General features: G+C 43.8%; 1 protein-coding gene across 2 annotated transcripts in view; it reads right to left on the bottom strand.

Annotated features, from left to right (window-relative positions):
- CDC45 (cell division cycle 45) overlaps nt 1–12,097 on the bottom strand; it is a 42,652-nt gene that overhangs the window by 28,491 nt on the left and 2,064 nt on the right. Inside the window, exons 5-6 of one of the 2 annotated variants that reach the window (XM_011986013.1) lie at nt 10,701–10,838; nt 9,239–9,382 (exon numbers count right to left, since the gene is read on the bottom strand). In XM_011986013.1, coding sequence (XP_011841403.1) covers nt 9,239–9,382; nt 10,701–10,838 — 282 coding nt within the window. The remainder of the gene's footprint in view (nt 1–9,238; nt 9,383–10,700; nt 10,839–12,097) is intronic. The other variant, XM_011986014.1, reaches the window with a different exon arrangement.

Genomic DNA, 12,097 nt, shown 5'->3' with positions numbered 1-12,097 from the left:
CACAAGGTCAGGAGTTTGAGACCAGCCTGACCAACATGGCGAAACCCCGTCTCTACTAAAAATACAAAAATTAGCTGGGCGTGGTGGTGCATGCCTGTAATCCCAGCTACTCAGGAGGCTGAGGCAGGAGAATCGCTTGAACCCGGGAAGCGGAGGTTGCAGTGAGCCAAGATGATGCCACTGCACTCCAGCCTGGGCAACAAAGCGAGACTCCGTTTTAAAAAAAAATAAAAAAAAATAAAGATGAGACAAGTGGTCTAAACAAAGTTTAAGAAAGGAAGAATATGTATATATATATAAAAGTTCAGAACTGAAAAATACAACTGGAATATTAACTCAGCAAATAGGTTCGAGAGCAGAATGAAGGGGACAGAGGGAAGAATGAGTGATCTAGCAGAAAGACAGAAATTACCCAGTCTGAACAGAGAAAAAATAGACCAAAAAAACTAGAACCTCTGGGACATGTGGGGCTACAACAAAAGAGCTAACACTTACGTCATCAGTGCCCCGAAGGAGGGGAATGAGGGCGCACCGAAAACACACTTGAAGAAATAATGGCTGAAAATTTGGCAGAAGACATAAACCTGCTGGCTGGGTGTGGTGGTTCACGCCTGTGATCCCAACAGTTTGGGAGGCCGAGGCGGGCAGATTGCTTGAGGCCAGGAGTTTGAGATCAGCCTGGCCAACATGGAAAAACTTCACCTCTACTAAAAAAAGTAGCCAGGCATGGTGGCACATGCCTATAATCCCAACTACTCAGGAGGCAGAGGGTTGCAGGTCCTCCAGCCTGGGCGACAGAGTGAGACTCCACCTCAAAAAAAAAAAAAAAAAAAAAAAAGACATAAACCCGCAGATTCAAGAAGCTGGGTAATGGGAAGTGGAGGTTACAGTGATCATGGCACAGCACTCCAGCCTGGGCGACAGGGCAAGACTGAAAAAAAAAAAAAAGAAACAAATAGGAGAGACACAAATCCACACCAAGACACATCCTAACATTCTAATTAAAACTCTGAACACACAAACAAAACCAAAATATCTCAAAAACAGCCAAAGAAAAATAGACTTTAATGACACGGAAAAAGCATGAATGACAGAGGATTTCTCATGAGAAACCATGGCAGCCAGAGACAGTGGCACAGTATTTTCCAAATGCTGAAAGAAAATAAGTATTAACCCAGAATTCTATATCCAGTAAAAGTATCTTTTTGGAATATAAAAAAAAAAAAAATCGAGAAATTCTCAAAGATGGAAAACTAAGGGAATTTATCTCCAGCAGCTCTCCCCCAAAGGAACGATTAAAGGAGACTCTTAAATAGAAACAAAATGGAAAAGAAACCTTGGAACACTGGAAAGGAAGAAAAAAATACAATAAGCAAAAATGAGGTAAATACAATAGGTTTTCCTTATCCTTTTGAGTTTGTAATTATGCTTGATTACTAAAGCAAATATTATAACACTGTATATGTGGAGGAAATATTTAAGAAAATTATATTATAAATGGGGCAGAGTAAAGGACATTAACACAAGGCCAGGCATGGTGGCTCATGCCTATAATTCCACACTTTGGGAGGCTGAGGCAGGTGGATCACCTGAGGTCAGGAGTTTGAGATGAACCTGGCCAACATAGTGAAACCCATCTCTACTAAAATACAAAAACTAGCTGGGCATGGTGGCGCACACCTGGGGGCCCAGCTAGTTGGGAGGCTGAGGCAGGAGTATTGCTTGAATCCAAGAGGTGGAGGTTTTAGTAAGCTAAGATTGTGCCACTGCACACTGTACACCAGCCTAGGTGACAAAGTGAGACTCCAGCTCAGAAAAAAAAAAAAAAAGAAGGTAAGATTTCTACGTATCACTCAACTGGTAAAATGATGATACCAGTAGACTGTGATAAGTTATGGATATGTAACGTAATCACCTGAAAGAACCACTAAAAAATCTATACAAGGAGATATACTCACAAACACTAGAGGAAAGAAAAAGAAATAAAACAGGCTGGGCGGATCACCTGAGGTCAGGAGTTCGAGGCCAGCCTGCCCAACAAGGTGAAACCCCATCTCTACTAAAAATACAAAAAATTAGCCGAGCGTGGTGGGCGTCTGTAATTCCAGCTACTCGGGAGGCTGAGGCAGGAGAATCACTTGAACCTGGGAGGCGGAGGCTGCAGTGAGCCTAGATCATGCCATTGCACTCCAGCCTGGGTGATGAGTGAAACTCCATCTCAAAAAATAAATAAATAAAAAAATAAAAAAGAAAAAGAAAAAGAAAGAAAACAGAATTAAAAAAAAAGAGACCAGGAAACAGAAAATAAAATGTCAGACTTAAGCCCTAACATGTCAATAATTAAAATACATGTAAGTGAGCTAAGTTTATCAATTGAAACACAGAGAATGGCTTTAAAAAACATGATTTAGCTGGGCGCGGTGGCTCAAGCCTGTAATCCCAGCACTTTGAGAGGCTGAGACGGGCGGATCACGAGGTCAGGAGATCGAGACCATCCTGGCTAACATGGTGAAACCCCGTCTCTACTAAAAAAATACAAAAAACTAGCCAGGCGAGGTGGCGGGCGCCTGTAGTCCCAGCTACTCGGGAGGCTGAGGCAGGAGAATGGCATGAACCCGGGAGGCGGAGCTTGCAGTGAGCTGAGATACGGCCACTGCACTCCAGCCTGGGCAACAGAGCGAGACTCCGTCTCAAAAAAAAAAAAAAAAAAACAAAAAACCATGATTTAAAAATACGACCCAACTATATGCTGTTTTAAAAAATTCACTACAAATGTAACAATATAGGCAGAATGAAACTAAAGAATGTGAAAAGATATATCATGCAAACATTAATCAAAGGAAAGCAGGAGTGGCAATATTAATATCAGATAAATCATACTTCAGAGCAAAACAAATTACCAGAGACAGAGTGGGACAATAAGTGAATAAAAGGGTCAATCCACCAAAAGGACACAACAATCCTAAATGTGTGTGCACAAGACAGCTATAAATACATGAAGTAAAAAGTGATAGAACTGAAAGGAGAAACAAATAAATCTATAATCACAGTTGGGGTCTTCAATGCCCCTTTCTGAAGAGTTGAAAGTATTACTAGCCAGAAAAGCAGCAAGCAAATAGAACTCAACACCACCATCAACTCTCACCATGTAAGTGACATTTCTAAAACACTATCTAACAACAGCAGACTATGCATTTTTTTGAGTGACTGCAAATGATACTGTATTTTAAATTTTGGTGTCCACATATTTATGGCTAGTACGCAGAAATAAAAAAAGTTGTTTATGTTTTTATGTAGGTATAAATCTAACAAAACACAATGAATTTATACACTGAAAACTGCACAATGCTGATGGACGAAAAAAGGAATAAGCCATTGATACAAGCAAATGTGGATGAATCTCCAAGAACTATGCAGAGTGAAAAAAAGCCAATCCCAAAAAGCTACATACTGTATAATTCCATTTTCATTTTCATATTATTGTTGAAATGAAATTACAGAAATGGAGCTTGCTAGTGGTTACCAGGCAGCAGACAAGTGGGTGTGGCTAGAAAAGGGCAATAGAGAGATCCTTACAGTGATGGAAATGTTCTGTATCTTTTTTTTTTTTTGAGCAATACCCATGGGTTATTTTGGCAGTTTCTGAATGCATAAATGGAATAGACATATTCAGTTTCTGGCAGAACTTTCACAGTAATTTCTAACCTTTAGAGTGCCAACTGAAAAATCACATGATTTATAAATTTAGAGAGGAGGCTTTTTCTTTAGAGATAGTCTCACACTGTTGCCCAGGCTGGAATGCAGTCGTGCGCTCACAGCTCACTGCAGCCTGACTTACTGGGCTCAGGTGATTCTCCCACCTCAGCCTCCTGAGTAGCTGGGACCATAGGAGTGCACCACCACACCTGGCTAATTTTTGTAGTTTTTGTAGAGACAGGGTTTTGCCATGTTGCCCAGGCTAGTCTCAAACTCCTGGGCTCAAGTGATTGGCCTGCCTCAGCCTCCCATCCTGACTGTGATATTATACTACAGGATGTTACCATTTGGGGAAGCTGGACAAAGTATATAAGTGATCTTTCTTTTTTTTTTTTGAGACAGTCTCGCTCTTTCGCCCAGGCTGGAGTGCAGTGGCTGTATCTCGGCTCACTGCAAGCTCCGCCTCCTGGGTTCAGGCCATTCTCCTGCCTCAGCCTCCCGAGTAGCTGGGACTACAGGCGCCCGCCACCAGGCCCGGCTAATTTTTTTTTGTATTTTTAGTAGAGATGGGGTTTCACCATGTTAGCCAGGATGGTCTCGATCGCCTGACCTCGTAATCCGCCCGCCTCAGCCTCCCAAAGTGCTGGGATTACAGGCATGAGCCACCATGCCTGGCCTATAAGTGATCTTTCTATATTACTTCTTACAACTACATGTGAATCTATAATTATCTCAAAAGAAAAACTTTAATTAAAAAAAAGTCATGGTCCTGATGAGGAAACTTTTTGTGGGTAATGGAATTGTTCTCTATCATGGTGGGATGGTGGTTGCATCTTTACACATTTGTTTAATCTCATTGAATTGGACCACCTAGTGAATTGTGTAGACATTATGCGTCAATAAAGTAACAAAATTCCCATAGCCTGAGATTTCTTTGACCCTCTCACAATGCATGGTGGGGTCTTGTCCCCTCCGTTGTGGCTACAGGCTGCTGAGGTACTCTAAAGCTGGTCGGGAGAGCCATGCAGTGGCTGCCCAGGTGACTGGAATATTCATGCTGGAAGCCTGAGCAGTCATGTTGTAAGGAAACCACATGCAATGGAGAGACTCTGCAGGTGCTTGGCTCAGCAGTCCTGGTTTGGAGCCATCCCAGCAGGTGTCTGAGCCATGCTTCCAGTTATTAGCCACTGAGTCCCCACCTGAGGGCCCAGATATCACAGAGCAAAAAGATGTCAACCTTGCTGGGCTCTGCCCAAATTGCTAACCTACAGAATCCATGAGCATAAGGAAAAGGTTGTTTTAAGCTGCTAGGTTCTGGAGTAATTTGTTAAACATCAGTAGGAACCAAAAGAAGTAAGTCCAGTTATTCTCTTCATTTTACAATGGCACATAGAGGTTAAGTCACTTGACTACGGTCACAAAGCTGTTATAGCAGATACAAAATGTGAAACCTGTGACCTGAACCAGGATATCATAGCACCTGTAGAAGAAGTATAATTATGGTTATTTTTATAGTGGAATCTCATCTCTGCTGAGGTCCAGCTCTAACATCCCACCTTTAAAAGACAAGCAAAAATGATTCTTGACCTCATGTCTCCTCTTTTCTTTATAACAGAACTCTTTTTCTTTTTTTTGAGACACAGTCTCACTCTGTTGCCGAGGCTGGAGTGCAGTGGCGCAATCTCAGCTCACTGCAAGCTCCACCTCCCAGATTCACGCCATCCTCCTGCCTCAGCCTCCCGAGTAGCTGGGACTACAGGCACCGGCCAACAGGCCCGGGTGATTTTTTGTATTTTTAATAGAGATGGGGTTTCACTGTGTTAGCCAGGATGGTCTCGATATCCTGACCTCATGATCCGCCTGCCTCAGCCTCCCAAAGCGCTGGGATTACAGGTGTGAGCCACCACGCCTGACCTATAGGAAAACTCTTTAAAACGATTATTTATAAACTATTGTCTCTAAACCTCTTTGAATGTGCACCCCTATTAATAAAAATATTTCATTCTTTTTTTTTTTTTAAGAGATGAGGTCCTGCTCTGTTGCCCAGGCTGGAGTGCAATGATGTGATCATGGATCACTGTAGCCTCAACCAACCTCCTGGGCTCAAGGCATCTTCCCACTCTAGCCTCCCAAGTAGCTGGGCCTATGAGACCGTGCCATCATGCCTGGCTAATTTTTATTTTATTTTTTTTTGTAGAGACCATGTCTTGCTATATTGTCTAGTCTGGTAAAAATATTTCTTTCTTTTTTTTTTTTTTTTTTGAGACAAGAGTATTACTCTGTTGCCCAGGCTGGAGTGCAGTGGTACGATCTTGGCCTCCACCACTCGGCCTGCAACCTCCGCCTCCTGGGTTCAAGCAATTCTCCTGCCTCAGCCTCTCGAGTAGCTGGCATTACCGGCATCTGCCATTGCTCCTGGCTAATTTTTGTATTTTTAGTAGAGACGGGGTTTTTCCATGTTAGGCTGGTCTCAAACTCCTGACCTCAGGTGATCTGCCCGCCTCGGCCTCCCAAAATGCTGGGATTACAGGCTTGAGTCACCATGTCAGGCCGGTAAAAATATTTCTAAGAATATACCTCTAATATACACATACTTAGTTATAAATCATGCACAGGTTTTAATTATATAAAAAGTATTCTTCTCAAGAATGCTTAATGTTATTAAAATCAAGGCTCTAGACCTAATTTACAGATCATAGAAAATGCAGGGATAGAGAAGCAAGTTAAAGTACTCCAGGAAGAAACAAGTAGTAGTAAATATTAGAAAAGATGACTGGCCTGTAGTGTCATTAAAAACAAAACAAAAGAAAAAAAAGAGGTAAGGTACAGTTCTAGGTTAAGACAGTAAAGAGAAATAGCTAAATGTGTTAACCTTGATTGTAGTTCAGAAATAAAAATAGCTGCAAAATATATTTTGAGGACAATTAAAGAGACCTGAATATGGGCTGAATATTACCTGATATTAGCATATTATTCATTTCTTCTGCATGACAATGGCATTGTGTTTATGGGGAAGAATGTCCTTATTCTGAGGAGCTGCTTACGAAAGAAAGTGTGGAATATCATGGTTTCTGGTTGGGTGTGGAGGTGCACGCCTGTAATCCTAGCTACTTGGGAGGCTGAGGCAGGAGAATCACTTGAGCCCAGAAGACAGAGGTCGAAGGGAGCCGAGATTGTGCCACTGCACTCCAGCCTCAGTGACAGAGACTCCATCTCAAGAAAAAATAAAATAAAAAATAAAAAATAATATCATAGTTTCTGCAACCTATTCTCAAATGATACAGGAAAAAGAATATGTAGAGAGAAAGCAAATGTGAAAAACTGTTTTTGTTTTTTTTGAGATAAGGTCTCTTCATGTTGCCCAGGCTGTTCTCGAATTCCTGGGCTTGATCAATACCCCTGCCTTGGCCGCCCAAGTAGCTGAGACCACCTACAGTCATGATCCACTGTTGACTCTAGATTGAAGATATATGGATATTCACCGTACTATCCTTTCAACACTGCATATATTTCAAAAAACTTCAAAATAAAAAGTTGGTGGGAAATTATGCCTATTATATTTCATGAATATTATGTTAAACATTTACAAACATAGATTCCAAATTGATGTGTTAAGTATGTAAAAGGAAACGATGATATTTTCTTGCATCTCATCAAGACAACCTACCTTCTCTTTGTTGCCAAACCCACTGGTCTATTCTCATTGGCCTGTTCCTTTGGCACTGCTGGCCGAGCCTTCCTTGAAACTTTCCTTCCCACCTCAGAGCCGCAGTGTCTATGGATGCTCTGCCCAGGAATCCTCCTGGCTCATCCCATGCTAACTCACGTTTGGTACCTGAAAGCTTTCCCTAATTGTGCTCATTTACATGATCAGTATCTGTCTCTCCCACTGGAAAGCTTTGCAAAGGCAGGACTTTGCTCTCATCCCTGCACCCCAGGGCCTAACTGGTACCTGGCACATAGTGTTTAAAAAATATGTTTATTAGTCAGAATGGAAAATTTCAAGACTTACCTGTAGAACATGAATGTTTCCAGGGAAAATCCCATTAGACACTGATATTTGGGAACCAATGAAATGCAGCTCATCAATAGTTAAAAGAATGCTATGGCCGGGCGCGGTGGCTCAAGCCTGTAATCCCAGCACTTTGGGAGGCCAAGATGGGCGGATCACGAGGTCAGAAGATCGAGACCATCCTGGCTAACCCGGTGAAACCCCGTCTCTACTAAAAAACTAGTCAGGCGAGGTGGCGGGCGCCTGTAGTCCTAGCAACTCAGGAGGCTGAGGCAGGAGAATGGTGTAAACCCAGGAGGCGGAGCTTGTAGTGAGCTGAGATCTGGCCACTGCACTCCAGTCTGGGCAATAGAGTGAGACTCCGTCTCAAAAAAAATAAAAAAAATAAAATAAAAAAAAAGAATGCTATATATAAAAAAATTCAGAGAACAAAAAAGACCTCTCACAAATCAAAGATTAGAAGATAAAAACCAAGCTGAGTGTAGTGGCATGTGCTTACAGTCTCAGCTACTTGGGAGACTGAAGTGGGAAGATCGAGTGAGCCAAGAAGTTTGAGGCCAGAGAGAGACCCTGTCTGTGGGGAAAAAAAATAAAATAAAGACCAAAAAGTCTTCCAAAAAATAGAACAGACAAAGAGCTGGGCAAGAAGTAAGGAAATATAAGAGTGGATCCAAGAGATTCCTGATGAGACACCCAAACCTAGTGAAAGGGGTGACAAAGGTGAGAAAGAAGAGAGAAGCATGCCTCAGTTTCAAGGGCACTGCCCCTTCCTCAAATGGAGAATGTCCTGAATGTCTCAAATGTGGCTCAAAAAGACTTCCCAAAAGCACACTACTGGGAAATGTCAGGCTGAGGATGAAGAGAAGACCTTAGGACATTCCGGGGGCAAATTCTAGGTCACACACCAAGATCAGGAGCCAGAGGGCATCTTCAAAACATCTTATGGCCCTCCGTGCTATAGGAATCACCACCTTCTGCCTATCGTTTTACATCTGGCAGAAGCCATAGTGTTGGGTAGGCCCCTGGGCCCAGCCCCAGATCACTAAGCAGCTCAGACCCAAGGTCCACATGGTGAAAACCATTCGTATCTGTACATACAAGATACCTCCTCTGGAGTAACTGTCTGGGACTGGGCCTGGCCAAGGGATGCAGACCCACATTGCTCCTCTGCAGTGACTGCACAGTGAGTGATGCTAGAAGACAGTAGGAAAGGAAGGGGTGGGAGTTGCACTATTTATTGCTTCTCTACATTATTTTTTTGCTATCTAGCTGCAGAGCTGAGCTGTCCTAAATTTCATTTCATCTGACAGGATCCTATTGGACAGATAAGCCACTATTCAGGGAAGTCCAGTAACCTGCCTGAGGCCACACAACCAGGGGACAGCAGAGCCCAGGGTCAGCATCCATGCCTGTTAACTTCTCCACTTCCCACTGCCCTCAGTTACACCTGGGCCTGGCAGCCTTTAGGATGACCTCTGACCTCTGGGAGTGCAAGTTTCTCCGGGATGGCTGTGAGAGACCCAAACACACCTCTTCTAACCGTGTGCGCTTCTCAGAAGGCTCTGACCCATCGCTGTCATTTCCTGAATGCTCTTCATCCTCCTCTTCATCCCTGAAGATGTCTTCATAGGCGGGAACTTCAAGGTCATCATCTTGTTTAATGAGTAATTTGATCTAAGTTCAAAACAAAAAGGAATTAAGCCTCTCCTCTTTCTACGGAAAACTACACAATATGTTCTTCTGCAGAATCTTATCATTTCCTAAAAAGCTGACTCAGTTTCCTGTTCATACAAATAGCTACCAATTTAATAAGAGTTCCAGGCTTCCAAGGAATTTTCTTGTTTTCATTACCAGTGAGGCATCAGAGTTACACCATATGTGGTATGCAGAAATTACAAAAATCTGAAAACAATTCTTTCAGGACCATCTAGTCTACTTAAGTCTAGAAACACAGCATCCTCTTATGTCATACATGAATAAAATGAATGCCCCACAGCTTGGCCTCCGATAAAGGACATAAAGATGTGTAACCCCTAGATGACTAAAACTCCTGTCTAAAAGTAACTCCAGGCTGATTTTTCTTTTTTTTTTTTTTTTTGAGACAGAGTCTCGCTCTGTCACCCAGGCTGGAGTGCAGTGGCCAGATCTCAGCTCACTGCAAGCTCCGCCTCCCGGGTTTACACCATTCTCCTGCTTCAGCTTCACGAGTAGCTGGGACTACAGGCGCCCCCTACCTCGCCTGGCTAGTTTTTTGTATTTTTTAGTAGAGACGGGGTTTCACTGTGTTAGCCAGGATGGTCTCGATCTCCTGACCTTGTGATCTGCCCATCTCGGCCTCCCAAAGTGCTGGGATTACAAGCTTAAGCCACTGTGCCCAGCCTCTTTTTTTTTTTTTGAGACGGAGTCTCACTCTGTCGCCCAGGCTGGAGAGCAGTGGCACGACCTTGGCTCACTGCAAGCTCCACCTCCCAGGTTCACGCCATTCTCCTACTTCAGCCTCCCAAGTAGCTGGGACTACAGGCGCCCACCACCATGCCTGGCTAATTTTTTGTATTTTTAGTAGAGACGGGGTTTCACCATGTTAGCCAGGATGGTCTCAATCTTCTGACCTCATGATCCGCCCACCTTGGCCTCCCAAAGTGCTGGGATTACAGGTGTGAGCCACCACGCCCAGCCAAGACTCCATTTCAACTAAAAATATAAACAAATATTTTCTGAGCGTGGTGGTATGTGCCTGTAGTCCCACCTACTAAGGAGGCTGAGGCAGGAGGGTCAGTTGAACCCAGGAGTTTGAGGCTTCAGTGAGCCATGATTGTGCCACTGTACTCCAGCCTATCTCTCAAAAAAAAAGATGACAAAGACCAAGTTCTTGTGTTCAGGCTGTTCCAATCCCACAGGATAGTCAGACATACACCTTACCAAGAACACCAGGTGAGACATTGTACATGGCATAAAAAGTACAGACAGTTTGAGGGCAGAGCACAAAAAGTACCTGGGTATTGTTGTACACATTGATGACATTGACTGGCCTATGGGTGTCACACACAAAGAATATAGTGTCTTCATCAGGTTGAAGAATATCCAACAGGTCTACATTAGCTCCACAGTTTATGAGAATAAAATAACGAAACTGAAAAAAAGGAAGATATTGTAAAGTAGCTATATCGAGGAGGCCCCTTTCCCTTCACCACTAAGCCTCTGAGTTGTTCTGCTTAAACTTACTAAGTCCCTGACATGTGGCGAGGCCCACGTGGCAAGGGATTCCAAAAAACGGCCAGGCTGGCATGTTAAGTGCTTTAGCATGGTGACAGAGCAGGGTGGGCCCGGGGGCTCCGTTTTCCCCAGGAGCACACTGAGACTCAGCAAGCCCAAGTCTTATGGACAGCTCAAGAAACTAATGAGGAGCAGAGCAAGGCTTCAAGCACATGATTGCGTCTCTCCAGACCTCACGGTACTATGCTGCGTGCCTCTCCAGGCTAATGGCATTGTACAGGTTTAAGTTTTCAGCAAATACTTTATGGGTACTTAAATATTAAGTCCTTTATCACACTCCATCACTATTGCATGTGCTTTCCTTATCAATACCAAGCTGGTGCGGGTCCTTGACATAACAACAGGAACACCAGGAGAGGACTTGTCTCTGCCAAAACAATCCTAGATACGGCTAGGGACTCCAGGGTCCCTCTTCCATGTCCCATCCCCTCTCTGTGGGGTCTACAATGTCCCATCTCTCATTTGGCCCCATGCAGAGGTGGGAGGAATCCTGGCATCTATTGTTTAAATTTATTCCTGTATTTCAAGTTGGAAACCAGGATGCATTTTCTTGGAGAAATAATATAAAATAGTAGTGTATTCTAAGATAATTTTAACTAATTCCAGCACTTTGGGAGGCTGAGGCAGGCGCATCACTTGAGGTCAGGAGATCGAGACCATCCTGGCTAACATGGTGAAACCCTGTCTCTACTAAAAATACAAAAACATTAGCTGGGCGAGGTGGCAGGTGCCTGTAGTCCCAGCTACTCAGGAGGCTGAGGCAGAAGAATGGCATGAACCCAGGAGACAGAGTTTGCAGTGAGCCGAGATCATGCCACTGCACTCCAGCCTGGGCGACAGACCGAGATTCTGTTTAAAAAATATATATATAGGCTGGGTGCGGTGGCTCAAGCCTGTAATCCCAGCACTTTGGGAGGCCAAGACAGGCGCATCACGAGGTCAGGAGATCGAGACCATCCTGGCTAACACAGTGAAACCCCGTCTCTACTAAAAAATACAAAAAACTAGCCAGGTGAGGTGGCGGGCGCCTGTAGTCCTAGCTACTCGGGAGGCTGAGGCAGGAGAATGGTGTAAACCTGGGAGGCGGAGCTTGCAGTGAGCTGAGATCCGGCCACG

This window comes from Mandrillus leucophaeus, unplaced genomic scaffold (assembly GCF_000951045.1).
Source record: "Mandrillus leucophaeus isolate KB7577 unplaced genomic scaffold, Mleu.le_1.0 Scaffold291, whole genome shotgun sequence".
In the NCBI taxonomy this organism is placed as follows: Eukaryota; Metazoa; Chordata; class Mammalia; order Primates; family Cercopithecidae; genus Mandrillus; species Mandrillus leucophaeus.
This window is presented reverse-complemented; position numbering and strand designations above follow the sequence as displayed.